Source organism: Tenebrio molitor, chromosome 4 (assembly GCF_963966145.1).
Source record: "Tenebrio molitor chromosome 4, icTenMoli1.1, whole genome shotgun sequence".
NCBI lineage: Eukaryota > Metazoa > Arthropoda > Insecta > Coleoptera > Tenebrionidae > Tenebrio > Tenebrio molitor.
In genome coordinates this window covers 16,790,154-16,808,089 of record NC_091049.1, presented here as the reverse complement: position 1 = coordinate 16,808,089, position 17,936 = coordinate 16,790,154, and the positions used below count along the sequence as shown (strand labels likewise).

Here is a 17,936-nt window from a genome sequence, read left to right as displayed (position 1 = left end):
AAATGTGACAACTTGTCAAAACGAAACGTCAAGTTAATTTTAAAGATTTTAAGCGATTTTGAGCCTTTAAGGGGGTCGTCGAACAAAAAACGTTGTATTCAACTCGTTCTTGTGTAAATTGGCCCACTCATGCAAAAAAAGCCCAATTCACACACGAACTCGTTAAATAAATAACTATTTTTAAGTAACAAACATAAATTTACAACTAAAGTCGAATTCCATTAGCTTCTGTAGGACTATACAACATAATATTCCAAATCATCCCGACTCTTCTCCTGAAGTACTTGTATTATTAATGGAGCCACCTCATCTCGGTCAAACAAGAGTTCTCGCTCATACCATTCTCGCACTAGAGTCTCAGTATGCCTAACTGTATTAGCCCAAGTAGCTGGGGTTATCCTGTTTAGTGCCTCTTCCCACATAGCCAAAGCATTCTGGGTACCATTTCCATCTCTTCCAATATGTCTATTATAATAGGATTTAGTTATTCCCCAAATATGTTCAATCGGGTTGAAAAGACAATGATATGGAGGAAGACGCAGTATATTATGACCATATTTAAGGGCAAATTCATCTGCTTTGTATTTTTTGGCGGGCTTGTGCCTAAAATATTTAAATTTAGTAATTGATAAAATACATGACTAAGTATCTATACCGCGTACTTTCAGCAATTCACTTGTAAAAGGAATGTGACGTTCCTGCAGCCAACTTTTAATGTTGTCTGCGCCAACTAGCATTTGGCGTTTTTTCAGCCAACGTGGAATGATAACTGGCATTATCCATAACAATGATTGATGGCTCTTCCAATTTTTTAAGCAGCTGCTCCTCAAACCATGTTAAGAAATTTTCTTCATTCATTTCTCCATGATAGTCACCATTGTTTGTTTTTGACGAAAAGATTAAGGCAGCTCCTGGAATAAATCCCTCTTTGGAGCCAGTATGAAGCACAATGTGCCTACAAGAAATAGTTGTTAATAACTTTTTATTCAATATTTATAAAACTAAGGAGTTTACTACCTTTTACCATCAACTTTGGTGCGTCTCACACTTTTAGCACTGTTATCTTGCCATGATCTCCCTGTGGTTCCATTTTCAAATATCCAGCTTTCATCTAAGAACACAAACTGATGTGGAACAGTACCATTCACATTTTTCATGTACTCTTGCAAAAATTGTGTACGTAATAGAGCGATTCTTGGCAGCTCCATTAAACCGCGCCTTGGATCACCTTTCCTAAAGCGGAACCCAATGCCCTTCCATACTTTTCCCAAAGAAGATGCGCCTCCTTGGAATAAATGTTTGGCTTTGAGGACTCGTAGCAGAGTTAACTTTGTAATATGTTTCTCTAAAGATAAAATTCGCAATAATTATTTGCATAACAATGTTTAATAGATACTTACTATTTTTAAACATATCATAAATGACATTGCGTATCTCCATTTCGTGGTTTTCATCCAAGTCACAAATGAGTTTTGTACGAGGTCTTTTTTTCTTGGGAGTGCGTAATAACACATTGGATGCTATTTTGCTGGAAACTCCACTAACAGTTGCAACAGACACTTGAAGAGCATTTGTAACTTACTAAAACAACTTTGTGTTACTATCAAGTATAAAATATTGCAAGAGACAAACTAACCTCTCTAACAGCTGCAAGTGGTAAAAGGGGGCCACGGTTGTCACGTTCTTGTTCAAAGTAACGTATCAACTTAGCAATCATCTCTTGCGAATGTTTACTGAGGGGTTTTGGCATTGTTAAAGACACGACAATAACAAAACACACAAAACTAACTCGTTCTGCTCGAGTTTTTTTGTTGTGAAAAGAACAGATTTGGAAAAACAACCACAAAGACTTATAAAAAACACTTGAGAAAACCAACAGGACGAAACACGAAAAACACAGAGACGAACGAAGATGAAGATGAGATGTAACGAAACGACAGATGCCTCTCTAAACGACGCTTTATTTAGCACCAACAGTAAGATGTCAATATCACTAACTGGACAATTGGACATATCTTTTCTAATTTTTTGCCATAAATAAAGTCCATTCACGTTGGATTTTCCTAGTGAAGGTCAAATAATTCAATATTGTGGCGGTGTGATTTTTAGTTCAAAAATGCTTTAGCTGTGTACGGGCTGATAAAGTAACCAAGTCATTCGTAGACTGTAGAGGTTATGTTATTCGCTGTCAGCAAAGAAATAGTCATTTTTCAAAATATATTGTTATTAAACTTTTTAGAGGATAACAATAGGTAATAATACATCCATTTTGTAATCATTTGCACTAAAAATAGTGGCAGTTGTTAATTGGTATGATAGGATTAGGAACATACTCGTACAATAGGTACCTAACTCCTACCTACTGGTGTTGTATTTTTCTACTTGCGTTGTTGATTAAGTGAGAAAACCCTTAATGACTACATTTACTTAACCTTCTACGACTAACATGATGAGTTACGAGGAACCAGAATAAGTTATAGAAAATGAACCCAATAGGAAATTGTGTGAAGTTTCTTTCATTGGAAGTGATGGAAGTAAGGAATTCATCTAAATGATGGAACAAATTTGGCAATAAAATTTCAGTTATTCAGGGATACTTATACGTTTTGATTGTGGTTGTGACGTTTCAAGAATGTATTGTTACAATTGCATACCACAAAAGAAAGGTGTATTCTGATTTTTAATGATTTTTTTCTAATTTAAGTTTTTTCGATGTACATATTACATTTAAAATAACGTTGTATTGTTAAAACTGTTCAATAAAGATCGTAAATAGATTATAATCATGTTAATACATATAATACATTAAATATTAAAGGATTTTGACTAATTACTTTTCGAACTGAAGCTATTTTTTCTTGAGTCCGTATTAGCTTGCGGGTTTCGTCACATTACGTCCGTTGTGGAAGGTTAACGCAATTTTAAAATTAACCTTTTTTCTTTTCGCCATGGTAAAGTCATCCAGGAATAGAATTTTATTAAAAAATCTGTGACTTTATTTCACACGTCAAACTAACATTCAAAATTAAAGACGTCAAATCACGTCAATATCACGAATAAAACAGGGTAATGTAAAAATTACTAGGAAAGGAGGCGCAGGCTTGCAACGTGACAACAATTTGGCAGGGAAAATCCAACGTGAATGGACTTTATGTACAGCAATGAACTATTTATTATAACGATTTTACATACGTTTTCGATAAAGGAACAAGATTTTTGCCGTACAATGTATATTCTTGCAAGAAAAACTACAAAAAATCAAATTTTTTGTATTGGTACTAACTACGTCATCATTTCGCATTGATGACGTGCATCGACTGTTTCAGTGTTCCAACTTTACTTAAAAAATTATTGTGATTGTTTCTTTCAAATTGGCAACACATGGTTAGAAGTAACCCATCAAACATTTTTTGAGGAAAATACATGATCGGACTTTTTCAGTTTAACTTGTTTTATTATACAAAGGGTCGCTTAATATTAAGTTTCCACAGCACCAGTGTCAGTTTCATCAAAAACAAATACTCTTCAATGTTAATAATTAAAAGAATTTTATTGAGAAACAAAATGTAATTATTACCACTACCCAATTATTACAACCTAAATAAATACAATGTAGTTACATAATAAGAAAATTTGCATTTTGACAGGATATTCAATATTTCGTCCATCAACCATCATTATCAATTACTTCTCTTGGTCGTTTGGGCATTGAATTGACTAGATTCTGACATGTGTTTCTTCCTCGTTGTCTTTCCCAGATATTTCTTAAATGTCGATCTAAACCTGCTCGAGTCCGTATATTTAGGCCGTTTTCACACACACCGGCAAAACCGGAGCCGGAGCCGGAGCCGGCGCCGGCTTCAACTGATGTCGCTTTTCACACACACCGGTAAAACCGGAGCCGGGCTATTGAGAGGGTGTGAGGTGTGGGTGGTTAGTTTGTATTGTCATAGAGAAAAGATCTGTTCCGCTCTTTGCAATCGACGTCATCTCCTAGGCCTTGGGAGCATATCTGTTTTTGTTATTTATGTTTTTTATCACCTGCAACACTTGCATTTTAAAGTCTAATTTGTCCTCGTCAAACATTTTCCGCACAGCCGGTGTAATTGATATAAAGAAAGCTTCGTCTTCGTCAGGGGGTTTGTTTAAAGCGTCTAAGATTTCTCTATCAATGGAACCTTGCAGACGAGCTTTCTTTCGGGGGTTGGAAGTTATTTTTGGTATAGTACCAGAAGTACTTTCATCCACGGGCGTCTCTGCTTCTTCTTCAGGTAATTCATTGACGTCTTGTGACTCGTCAGTGCTGGACTGCGTGTCGTCCTTTTGAACAATTTTCAGTAGAAAAAGTAAATTATCGTGGTAGAGGTACTTCTTGTTCGCAGATTGTCCCGATTTCTTTTTTAAGGACTTTACAAACGAATCGCGAATGTTTTGCCATTTTGCAGTTATGAGTCCTCCTACAAACATAACAATTCATACTGTAGCAAATTGATGAAAAATTAAAAATTTATAAATAAAATGAAACAGGTATACTTTCGGCATACTTTCTAATAAGTGGAGAATTTTACATAGAGCGTTGAATGTGTCTAAACCGTTTTGTAAAGATATTGTAAAAGCGTGTGTAATTCTACATAATGTAGTACGAGTTAGGGAGTCCAGATCGAAAGATATATTATTGACTCATTTCCAAGATTTAAAGAGAACTACATGTCCTCGTCCAACAAAAAGTGCAACTGATATTAGAGACCGTTTTGCTAATTACTTTGTAAGCAATGGCAAATGAGCAAAATATAGACAGTAATAATTATTATTACATTATATCTTAATAATAAAATATATCTTACCTATTTTTTCCTGTTCTTTTTTGTCCATTTGAAGAAAATCCTGTTCAAGAAAAGTGTAAACTTCCATCCAGGCTTTTTGTTTTTCTAATTTGTCTTTGAAACAATTGGTCGTCTTATCCCATAAACACGGCTTACTCTCAACGAAATTAAACTCAGAACATCATAAGTAAATTTACTCATTAAAAAAAAAATTAAATGAATAATTCTTAAACGACGATGTGCACTATGAAAGAACTGACACTGGATTGAAAATATTGCAACGAAAGAAACAAACATGTGTCCGGCTCCGACACGTGTAGGCCAAGGGTGAACGTCTCCATAAGAAAACAATGAAACCGACAAGTCGGTGGTAGGTCCGGCCTCCGGCTTGCCGAGTTCAATCCCGGCTGCATTTCCCGTCGCCGGAAGCCGGACCGGCAAATCTGCCGGACCGGAGTATGTGTGAAAGCTTCCATTTGGTTACGTTGTATCCGGTGACGGCACCGGCTCCGGCTCCGGTTTTGCCGGTGTGTGTGAAAACGGCTTTATCCCTTCTTCAATATCTTTCCATTCTCTTGTAGATATTCCCCACATATTCTCGATGGGATTCAAATCTGGTGATTTGGATGGCCACCGAATTAACCTGTAGGTGGGATTTTCCTCGAACCATTCCCTGACAAATCTACTGGTATGGACAGAACTATTATCTTGGACCATCCAAATCTCGTCAGGGAAATCTTCACCATACGTCATTTGCAAACAAGTGTGAAGGTGATCCAACACTTGAACATATTCCACGGCATTCATTCGCGGACTCACTTCCACCAGTTCGCCTGGTCCTGCAGCTGTAATATATCCCCAATATCCGCACGTTATCCTTCCACTTCGAGTCTGGTGCAGAACTTTATTGGGGTCGTATCTTGTTCCATTTATCCTCCACAAAGGCTTCCGGGAATGGGATGACGAGGAAAATACCTTCTTATCTACAAAAATTACATTGTCCCAATTCATGTTTAGATGATTTTGGGCAAATTCAACTCGTTGTCTGTGATGCTCGTCGGTAAGAGCAATTTTTTGCAGGTTTTCTGCAAAATATTCGTTGCTCACTTAAGTAGTTCCTTATTGTTTGTTCAGTGCATCGATGGTTAAAAACCTCTGGATTTCCCTAGCACAGGATCGGGACCGCTTTTAAGTGCAAGTCTTTCAGGACTTGCGAGTCCGCGAACTTCAAGATGGAGTCGCAGCACGACTCCAAGGGTACGGCGTTGTCTTTTAGCCCAACTATTTAATCCACTCTAATGCCCTAGTCGCGCGGCCCCGGGATTTTAGGATCCTCTTTGTGTCTTTTGCGGTGCGGATTCCAGGGCGGTCGGTACGACTTATTTTAAATTTCGGGAGCGCGGGTGTTGAGACGGGGACTTGCTTGGGTGCATCTATCGCGTTTGTGAGTTAGGAAACACCGTGACAATTTCATGGATTCTTTTTCATCAAGGGGGGTAATCATTTGCAAGAAAGGCGGTTAGACCACGCTGTATTAGATCCAGCGCGAGCAGTTTGCTTTTTAGCCTTGGATTCTTTAAGTGTGAAGAGAAAGTTGCGGGCAACGGTTAAATTAACGCTGCATACCTTAATGATGGTGCGGGGATTCTCCATAAACATTTATTATAAAATATTCCAAAGAAAACATTATGCACAAAATACATCTTATATAATATATATTAACAAAAATAAATAACTCTTCACAAAAAAACCCAAACATTATTATCACATCACTATATAAATAATAATAATACAATAAAACCTAAAACAAGTTAACAATCCAAAAACATTATAATAAAATTAACAACTTCAAATGTAACGTAAAATATAAATACACAAAATACTGCATGGCAAAATATATACATACATATTTACAAAGGCAGGCTACTTCTTCTTCAGTTTATTCATCTTACCTTTATGTCCATCCGATATCGCTTTACACTTATGTTTGTCTCTGCAAAATTTATAAATTAAAAAGGGAACACACTTATTTAAAATTAAATTGTTGCAGTCGTGCTGTAGGCAGGGAACTTGTCCAAAATCTACATGTTTAAATAAATTCTTAAAATTGTCTTCTAGATTTCTCTGGAAACCATTTTTGTTAAGAAATTCATATAAACAATCATGAATATTTTGCACAAGTGACATTACATGATTGCTTGCATAAGTTAGTCTACGGTTGCTGTCTGATTCTCTAAAAGAAATGAGAACGTGGCGGTTTGTCACCTCCTTGGAGTATAACATACTCTTACAATTACCACAATCAGGAACAATACTACTTTTTAACACCCAACCTGCAACATAGGCTAGTCCCTGAGTATCTTCGAAAGGAATATTATCAAGTTCTGTTGTGTTAAAATCTATTGATGCTTCTGATTGTTGTAAAGGTTTCTCCACTTCTTTTGAATCATCGTGAGTCGCATACTTCATCAATCCTACAAGATCATCAAGCGGTGTGCACGTATCAGCTTCACAGTTGCCATTCATGCCTGTTGGAGAAACCAATTTGTTTACAACAGTTTTCAAGGCTGCAGTGAACTGATGACACGTCGGGTTGGTGTTTGCCGCTCCATGTTGTCGAACACTGGAAAACAGATTTTCTACGGGATCCTGATTCAGGCCCCTTACGTTCAAGTAATCAAATCCGTCCACATCTTTGAAATGGTTCCACAGGAAAATAACTTATCGGATTGTGGTTTGCCAACCTCTGATAAACGAATATCGATTGGTTACATCGGCACCTGTTTCCAAATCAATTAATTTCCACTAATTCCAAATGGGGAGAAGTTTCAGATACGGCACATCTAAAACATTTGCGGATTTGAACTATCGAGGGAGTCAAATAAATCGTCAATTTTTTGAACAAATTCCGCTGTGAAAATGGCTTCTGCAGCTAATAAATTTGTAAATGTTACAAATGTTTCAATGGCACTAGCCACTGGAACTGCTAAGTTGGGCAGCAGCTACCTTCACCTTCATCTTCATCTAGGAATCTGTGAAATTGAAATACTCCCTCTTTAGTTTTGGCAAAGATTTAAAAGTTTTTTGCTGGTCAAAGTTAAAGACAGTCAAGATGTGTTCGAATTTGGCAAATTTGTGAGGAGCAAATTGAAGTTTGCACTTCAGCAGTGCATTCCGCGTATTTTTGAGAAGATGTGGGACATCAAAAATTGTCACAATCGGCCGCTTATTAACAAAGAAACAAAAAGGACTCTGCTGAGGACGTTGTTCAGCACACAGCTGATTCAAGGCGGAACAGTTTGTGGTACCTTGATCACAAACTGTGCCACATACATTGAGTCAAATTTCTTGGAGTTGTGCAATGATTTCTTTGATAAGAAACTTAAGATTGTGCGCTGGTACAGTATTTGCGGTGAAGTAATAAGCAATTACTTGTTTCCATTGCTTTCTGAGCCCGCGAACCATAAAAACTAGTGCATGGTTGGCTGGGTTAGTTTATTTAGCACTATTTCATTGGTATGTTATACGTTGATGACTAACAGCCAGTTGTTCAGTGGTTGGTTAACTTTCCGGTTAAGTAACCCTGGTTAAAAGTTAACCAATATTTTAACCGAGATGCCGTTTTTCAGTACCAAACTTTTGGTTAGACAAATGTTGGTTAAGTAACCATTATTTTCGTGACATTGGTAACATTGCCTGTGCGCAATCACGTGCGTATTAGATTTTCAGGTTAAAAATTTGAAATTCGAATTTCGAGGTGTAAATAGCTCAGCTGACAGTTGTGTTAATTTGGTGCAGAGTGTTTTTAAGTTTGTATAAAAATAATAATATGGCTCTAGTATATTTATCAAGCAGTGCAAGTGATTCTTCAGACGATGAAGATATTATTAATTTTGTGGTTAATTGGGGAAGAATTCGTAAAAATCCTCGACTGCAAATTAGAAGGAATCATTTAGAATATTGGGACGACCAAAAATTTTACATTAGATTTAGACTTTCCAAAAACACGGTTGTTCTGTTACTGGAGGAAAATCGTGAAAATATTCAACATAATACAAATTGGTAGGTATGAACAAAATATGCCCGAAAATGATTTGTTTTCATGTGACTCCATAATTTCAGGAATCATGCATTAACTCCAATGGAAATGATCCTGGCTACTCTAAGATTTTTTGCAAGTGGCAGTTTCTTGATTGTTGTAGACGATTTTTGTGGTGTGCACAAGAGCACAATAAGCAAAGTTGTATTTAAAGTGAGTAGTTTCCTTTTTATATCAAGTACAATTACCTTATCATGAACACTTTTATTATGTAGGTAGCAAGAGCATTAGCCAATCTACGTGGAAGATATATAAAGTTTCCTGCAACTGAAGAAGAAAAAACATATGCTCAACAGCAATTCTACCAAATTGCAAGATTTCCCAGGGTTTTGGGAGCTTTGGATTGCACACACATTAAAATTAAATCACCTGGTAAGTACCTTTTTCCTTTGAACATTTTTTTTTGAGAAACATTTGTTATTTTAGGTGGAAATGATGCAGAGATTTTTCGAAATAGAAAGAATTTTTTTTCGATTAATGTGCAAACTGTTTTGGATGCAAACTTGAAAATATTGGATATAGTATCCCGATGGCCTGGATCTGCTCATGACTCGACAATTTTTAATAATTGTTAACACCACTCACAAATGTTAACACAAGAGCTGAAAATTTATACAACGAAGCTCAAATACGGACAAGAAATCCAGTAGAAAGGTCTTACGGAGTTTGGAAAAGACGATTTCCTATTTTAAGTAATGGCATTAATTTACATATGTCCCGGGTGCAGTGGATTATTGTAGCAACAGCTGTATTACATAATATTGCCATCGAAAATAATGAAATTGACCCTCCTATGTTAACACCAGCTGAAGAAGTAGCATTTGAAGATGCAAACAATGTTCCTGTAGAAGTTTTTAGGAATGAGAATAATAATAATAATAATAGACTTTTTCCCACCAAGGGCGCACTATCACAGCGAGAAGCGCTGGATTATTGGATCGGAACAAAAAGAAGCAAAAATTTAAAAAGAACAGAACAAAACACAAAACTAAAATAAGACAGAACAGACAATTAACAGACAATCACTCACGTGCAAACTGCTTGACAGAGTTCACTCCAGACATACAACTACCGCCTCAGTGACCTCCTTTATAGAGCACTTGAAGAGATCCACCTCATCCTCCAGCAAATTACCCAGTTTTAAAATTCTGTTTAGTGGTGAACCAGCCAAAACATTTGTCCTTGCCCGCGGAACAATAAAACTTGCCTTGATTCTTAAATTCGGCCTGGGAACACGAAACGGAATTTTTTCCAGTAGTTCTGGACAATCCAGCTGACCGCGAATCAGCTTTACCAGGAATCTCGCATCAGCTATGTCTCGTCTACATTGTAAGTGAATAAAACAATATTTCTTAAGTAAAACAGCATGATCTAGACCCCTGGGCGGAAAATGTCCTACAGCAATATGAAAAAGATGTTTCAGAAAGCGCCGCTGCACCCTTTCCAAACCAGCTTTCATGTAAATGTAATATGGTGCCCAAGCTGTAGTAGCGTATTCCAGGCCAGACCTCACCAATGAAAAATATAATGTTTTGAGAACCTCAACCGACTTAAAACTCCTGCTGTTACGTAGCATGAATCCTAGCATTTTATAGCCACGATCCATACTACGCTGCACGTGATTCTCAAAGGACAGTTTGACGTCAAATGTGACTCCAAGATCTTTCTGGGAAGAACTGCGTGGTAAAATTATTTTGCCGCAAGTGTATTCATAGATAATAGTACCAGCTTTACGAGAGTACGAAACTACAGTGCATTTATCAATGTTTAGGCTGAAGTGGTTTCGCGTGCACCACTCGTTAACTTTTATCAAATCATCCTGCAGCTTGATACAATCTTCCATACTCGATATTTGTCTGTAAATTTTCAGATCATCTGCGAACAGCAGGGCGCGACATTCTAAGTCAGCAACAATATCATTAATATAGATGTTGAAAAGTAATGAACACCCGACATCTGAATATATTCTCTTGAGGAAAAACCATTATACGAAACGAATTGCTTTCTTTCAGTGAGGTAAGACAAAAACCAGTCCAAGAGAAACCCGTGCACCCCGATCTCTGAAAGTTTGTACAGCAATATATGGTGGTCCACACTGTCGAACGCTTTGGCGACGTCTGTATATATAACATCAACTTGACCCCTTCTGTCTAAACTATCAGAAATGAATTGAGTCACACAAACCAAGTTCGTTACTGTAGATCGGCCCCTCATAAAGCCGTGCTGAGAAGGTGTCAGTATATTTTTCAAAACCGGAGATAGAAAGTTGAATATGGCGATTTCAAAAATTTTAGAAAAAGTGGATAGCAAAGCTATCGGGCGATAATTTTTTATTTCAGCCGAGTTACCTGTTTTATGAACTGGTAAGACTTTCGTGCGTTTCCAAACATTTGGAAAGGTACCTTGCTCCAGGGACAAATTGAAAATATGCACCAACGGTTCCAGAAATACACTTCTGCAATCTTTCACCAGAAAAGCGGGTATGTTATCGCTTCCATACGAGATCTTTGGTTTAAGTTGTTCAAACGCTTTTTCGATGTCCGATTTGTCAAATTTTTTTAGAGTTAGGCACGGCCAGAAGCTATTACTATACGACTGTGGTTTAATGTTGCCCGGAACAGAAGACGTGGAATACACACTCATAAAATAGTCAGCAAAAGAGTTGACGATATCTTGCGGTCGATCGCAGGAGACGTCACTGTAGGTCATTTTAGCCGGAATCCTAGTTACGCTATTTCTATCATGCACGTAAGACCAAAACATTTTGGGGTCCATCCGCAGGGAGTTCTCAACTTGGGACACGTAGGTGTTGTAATCGCGTAAGATCCTGGTCTTCACTAACCTTCTCAATGTCACGTATTCCTCACGGTCACTCTCCTTTTTAAACTTCTTATATTTTCTATAACATCGTTCTTTTGAACGGATATTACATTTTAGTTCATGAGTATACCATCGGGGATAATGTCGACGATTGTGAGTATAACACGGCACGCTAATAATAATATGACGAGAAATGTAATGCTAACTTATTTTAATAATTTGGCTAATGTTAATATATAACACAGTTTATTTCTCCTGCAATAGCTTCAGTTTTATTTCTTGCTCCTCCTGGAGGAATTTTAATTTTAATGAATGTCATTCTTGGTTGAATTCTAACTTTTGCACATGTTCTTCCTCCAAATGTTTGAGCATTAGCTCATGTACTTCTTTTTTTTTGCTCATGTTCTTGCCGTAACTGTTGAATTTTCAACTCGGCCAGTTCTTGCTTCCGTTCCGCTAAACGACACCACTTTTCGTTTGTCATGGTGCCGGTAATTTTATGTTTTCCTATAAAGAAAACATTAATTCAATGACAAGATTGTTGTAATAAGTATGATAAATACTAACCCTTGAGTGTCTTTACATGCAGAGGGCTGGATGCCGGCCTTTTCAACATTTTTGTGTTGTAATCACCCCAGTTATTTTCTGCGTCTTCTGTAACTAAGAAACAATATACCTTTAAAATTTCAATAAAAATATATAACTACCTACCTACCTTGTTCAGTAATTAAATCTAATTTTTGCTTCTTTTTTTTTTAGCAGAGAGGGTGATTCCAAATTTGTTGCTGCAAAATATTGTTATAAATTATTTTGTTAACTTCATAACCTTATGAGCAAGCTGCTATAGACATTATAATAAGTACTAACCTTTGAATGTCTTTGTTTTCAGACAACTGGAACTAGACTCGTTTAGGTTGTTGCTGGAATCATTTCCTGCACCTTCTGCAATCACAAATATTTTTATTAGTTGTAAACCAAGTAATAATTCAACTTTACCTCTCGTATTCTCTTCATCAATTTCACTGCCATTATTTTCTAAAATACTTATGTCAAATGCATCACTATCTTCATAAGTATCCCATGCAGATTTGTACATGTTCTCGTGTTCTACAACAGATATTAAATAGTGGTCATATACAAACTTTATAGATATCTACTTATGCTGCATTATTATATCATTTAATCATTACTGAAAAACAGTTACCTACCTGACATACTTGGTACTGGCAGGGCATCCGAATCGCATTCGGCCTCTAACCCTGTTAAGCGTGTGCCCAAAATATTGTTTACCAGGGTATCGGTGGGTGTTTTTTGCGCCGGTTTACTTGGACCACCACCAGTTCCTTGTCTGAATTTTTTGTCTGCGGCGTGGTTTTTCACCGCCACCCGCTTCAAATTTGTCCACTTTTCTTTTAGAACTTTTGCTTCTCGATTAATCCCTTCTGTTGTTTGGGAATTAAACGAGAGAGCAATTTTTTCCCACATTTTTCCCTTTTCCCTGTTTGTTACCGCCCCTGTTTTTTTTGACTCCACAACTTTTTTGTTGGAGTCCACCAACCTCACCAATAAATTAACTTCACTGGTGGAAAAGTTTTTCGAACGGCCACTGTGCTTTTCCATTTTTTAACTCAAAAATAACTAAATAGGCTAGAAATCACAAAATCTTCCACCACGTGTAAACCACAAACAACAACAGCTGATGCGATCATGTGATGATGACAACACTGGAAACTGCGCAAACGCCACCGGTTAACCGAGCTCTCTTCGGTCGGTTAAAATTTTGTTCAACTTAACCATGGTTAAGGGACGAAAATTGACTGAAAAACCTGTAACCAAGATATTGGTTGGTAACCAAAAATTTTTTTGGTTAACCAAGCACTGAACAACTTAATGAAATTTGCAGGCGTAACTATGAAAACACTGACAGTTATGACATTTAAGAAATTTTATTGATTTATCCATAAGTTACTGAGATCGGCAAAAGTTTTCTGGGTCCCCTCGTATATGTGTTAAAGATTAATTTAACTTTGACTTCACTTAAGACTTTATTCTGCTTCTTTGAACAGGAGGTGTTACTGACAATAGTTCACATTGGTACTCGCAGGAATAATAATCGTTCTTCCCCGATTTTTCGCGCGGTCTCCCGATTGGCGCTCGGGCTGGGCCGTCGGTAGTCCTCGGATGTTAGGACGGGGGAAGGTCGGTCAGCCCACCACGTCGCGCATCGGGCCGAAGCGAGGGTGATGCTAACACGGCTATCCTGACCTTGGGCGGCCTCGCTCCATCTGACGCTGAAACAGCAAAAATGCTTTAGTATGTTCATCGGGTTTCACTGCTCCCGAGTCCCGTGTAGTGATCATGGTTGTTAAAATTCATGGTAGTATCGGGCCACGGTCTTTATCTTGTTGCGGTCTCCCTCCCTGTGAATGTGCCACAGTCTTTATGTTGCGGTTCTCCCAGCCCTGTGGATGTGCCACAGTCTTTATGTTGCGGTTCTCCCGCCCTGTGGATGTGCCACAGCCTTTATGTTGCGGTTCTCCCGCCCTGTGAATGTGCCACAGTCTTTATGTTGCGGTTCTCCCGCCCTGTGAATGTGCCACAGTCTTTATGTTGCGGTTCTCCCGCCCTGCGGAAGTGCCACAGTCTTTATGCTGAGGTTCTCCCAGCCCTGTGGATGTGCCACAGTCTTTATGTTCTTAGTAATACTCACGACGCCATTCGGTACTTTCGACTGGCCATTGCCTAAGTTGTTGATGGGCCGCGACCGTCGTTCTTTGTCCCCTTTTTGCTAGGAGGTAGCGTTCATTTGGCAGAATTTGTTTGATTACAAATGGGCCGTTGTATTTTGCGCGGAGCTTTCCACCACTTGCATGTTGGGAATCCTCAACTGCCACTTGATCGCCGATCGTAAACAGAACGGGCTTGTACCGCTTTACATCAAAGCGTCTTGCTGCTGCGTCGGCAGTATGACTCGTACGTTGTTGTGCGGTCAGGGTCGTGTTGTCAGGTCAAGAACGGTGTCATTTCCGGAATATCATCTTTCAGTGTGATCGTCAACTTCCCCGTGGTGATATGGTCTGGAATTGCCTTTTGCGTCTCGATCAGGAGTTGTTTCAGTCGTGCTAGGTTCCGTTCGGCCAGCCTTGTTACTTGTAAGTCATCAAAAGCACCTCTTTCTTCGATGGTTAGAACATTCCCAGTGTTGGATAGGTCATGATGAAGTTCGAGGCCGTCGGTACCCTTTTTGATTATTACGTTTGGCCTACTAATCACGTCCCAACCAATAATAGCAGCCAGATTGGAAGGCATTACATCGTCCGGAACGACTGTAAACAAAACATCGATGCTGACGTTGGGTAGAACGACAACAATCTCGCACGTGCCGATAGCTGGTATAGTTTCTGTCCCGAGTCCAGAAATAACTCGCAAGGTCGGTGACATCGATGCTTGCAGTTTTTCCACTGTGCTCCTGCCTATAACTGAGATATCGGCACCACTGTCGATGATGTAGGTCAAGGAAACAGCTTGGTGGTTACATAAGGCGGTAGCGATAGGTGTAGTGTTAAACGTACGTCTTTTACGGACTAGTCACATTTTCTTGGGTCTTCCGTGTTTAAAGAAACAGCTACTCTCGATATGTCCTACCTTCTTACAATACGTACAGGTAGACACCTTCGACTCCGTTGGTTTCTCTGGCTTTTCAATTTCGATGGGTTTTTTTTAGTTGTCTGCGACACACGACAGTCTTCTTGGCGATGTCCAACCCGGCCACAATTAAAACACTTTCCACGAAAAGAGGATCCTGACACACTCGGTCGTTGGACTGTTGAACGCGCCGCGCTCTTTGTTCCCACCGCATCACAAGAACGCGGGTCAACCACAGTTTGATGTTTGCGTGCCCATCAATTTCAGAGAGTAGTTTTAAGAGCTCTCGCTCATCTCCTGGCTGTCGGATCCGTATGGAGGCTTGGGCTTCTGCATGGTCAAGGCCATATTCGACCATACTCAGTCTAGTCGCCCACGGCAACGCATCACAGAAACGATAAATTCGGCGAAGCTTCTGGTTTCCGTAGTCGCTGAGCGATTCACAGTCTTTGCTTCTTAAGGTAGCCGCCATAAAAGCACGAACACCTGGTGTTTCACGGTCCGGGAAAGCAACGCCCAAGTCCTTACAAAAATCCTCCCAACCTCGTCGTACCGGGCGCCAGTCGCAGTAGTAGCGATATGCTCTGCCCCTCAGCGCCTCTCCTGCTTTTGCTATCATGATTAGGTCGCTGGCACCTAGTTCTCCTTTTAGTTTTGAAGCATCCTCCAACCACTCTTCGATGGTAAAATTGCTTTTATCGGGGTCAAAGTCTGATAGGCGGAATGATGCCCACGTGGTAAGTGACGTTGGTGGCGTTGGTGCTGGCGTCTGCGCAATCAGGGTGCCGTCGGTGGACGTGCTGGGCGTTGGCCCCGCCATATTGGATTTTCGCAACTCCGCAATTTGCTTCTGTTGATTTGCGATTAGCGTGAGGAGGGTTTCTTGCCAGGGCACACTTTTCCTCTTTGGAGGCGGAAGGCCTGGTTCCTCCCTATCAATTTCTACTTGTTCAGCCTGGTCCTCTACTGGGTTTCCAGTGGGAGCTTCTGGATTGCGCTTTCTCTTCGCTTTTGGCATGACGTCGGCTGAAGGCAGATTAAGTAAGACGAAGGACACAATCCCACTTCTGATGTTAAAGATTAATTTAACTTTGACTTCACTTAAGACTTTATTCTGCTTCTTTGAACAGGAGGTGTTACTGACAATAGTTCACATTGGTACTCGCAGGAATAATAATCGTTCTTCCCCGATTTTTCGCGCGGTCTCCCGATTGGCGCTCGGGCTGGGCCGTCGGTAGTCCTCGGATGTTAGGACGGGGGAAGGTCGGTCAGCCCACCACGTCGCGCATCGGGCCGAAGCGAGGGTGATGCTAACATATGTACTTTATTGTTCGGTGCATCCGCTCGATGTGCATATTGGTATTTAATCCACTATGCAACCGGTGACAATATGCCCAGTTTTCTACTCTGTTGGCATAGTAATTTTGAAAATATAATCCAAACTGTTTGGCGTCTTCATCATTTATTAATGACATTAAAGAGGTTTCCATTAATTGATTGAACGCAACCACGTCCGTTTCTTGTAGCAATACCCTCAAATTTTTATATACATTAACCCATTAGAAAAAAATTGTTTTATAATTGTTAGCTAAATTAACAATTCATACCTGTTTTCCTTTGCTGCTTATTTTGTTTAAATTTTTACGCCATGCCCTATCTATGTGCCATGTACAGTAAAGACTAAAAAATGTTTTCAAAAAATTAGTACTTACCAATAGTTTATAAATGTGTAAGTTATGTTCTTACCGGGATTCAGCTGGGATCATCAATCTTAACCATGCATTATAAAATGCTTCCACTATATCAGACATGAATATCTTTGGTTTAATTTTAAAACCCAATATCTCCATTATGTGATGGAAAAATATATAGTAAACATCTTCATCAGAGCGATTTGAAGTCATAATGGACGAGCAATTTATTACATATTTCTTTATGTTGACATAAGGGACACTTGAATATTGACTTCATATACTTTTCATCTGATATAGTTGTCGAAGGCCGATGTTGTTTCAGATGACTTTTAAATTGAACCAAATGAGTCAACTGTTTACCACATTCTTCACATTGGTGATTGTACTTTTTTTTGGCGCTAAATCATTCAATTTGTCTATAAAAAAAATACATACATTATGTTTTACTGTTAATGCTGTATTTATCATTACAGGGTGTAATCAAAATATGCGGAAATATTTTAAGCCGTAAACCACCAATATGTACAGTCGCGAGCAATAAATTTTAGTCGTCAAGGTCGTTCTTTGACGCAATCAAAAATGCTCCATTGTAAAACAGTCATAAATATCATAACCTATCATCATGTTGTATGACATTAATTGTAATTTTTTTCTAATTTTTTTGACACTTTGTTGACATGCGCATAATCAGGCAGGGAAATTTTTTAAATTTGTGACAATCTAACCAAATTTTGAAATGACATTGACCACCAAAATTTATTACTCGCGACAGTACATTTGAAGACGATTTGCACTGGCTGAAATTGCGGATTTAAAAATTCAAAATTCACCTCATTCCGGCCCGTGGTCCACTCT

At 38.8% G+C, this 17,936-nt stretch overlaps 1 protein-coding gene and 1 long non-coding RNA gene across 2 annotated transcripts; both read right to left on the bottom strand.

Moving 5' to 3' along the window:
* Positions 1-11,938: 11,938 nt before the first annotated feature.
* Positions 11,939-13,648, bottom strand: LOC138127753 (uncharacterized). Its single transcript, XR_011158387.1, has 6 exons — positions 12,951-13,648; positions 12,739-12,849; positions 12,610-12,684; positions 12,458-12,527; positions 12,310-12,402; positions 11,939-12,249 (listed from the first exon to the last, which is right to left on the bottom strand). It is a non-coding gene; the product is annotated as an uncharacterized lncRNA (long non-coding RNA).
* Positions 13,649-13,763: 115 nt separating this feature from the next.
* Positions 13,764-16,697, bottom strand: LOC138127743 (uncharacterized). The gene has a single exon (XM_069043813.1). The coding sequence runs from the start codon at positions 16,403-16,405 to the stop codon at positions 15,443-15,445; it is 963 nt and encodes a 320-aa protein (XP_068899914.1). The 5' UTR covers positions 16,406-16,697; the 3' UTR covers positions 13,764-15,442.
* Positions 16,698-17,936: the final 1,239 nt, after the last annotated feature.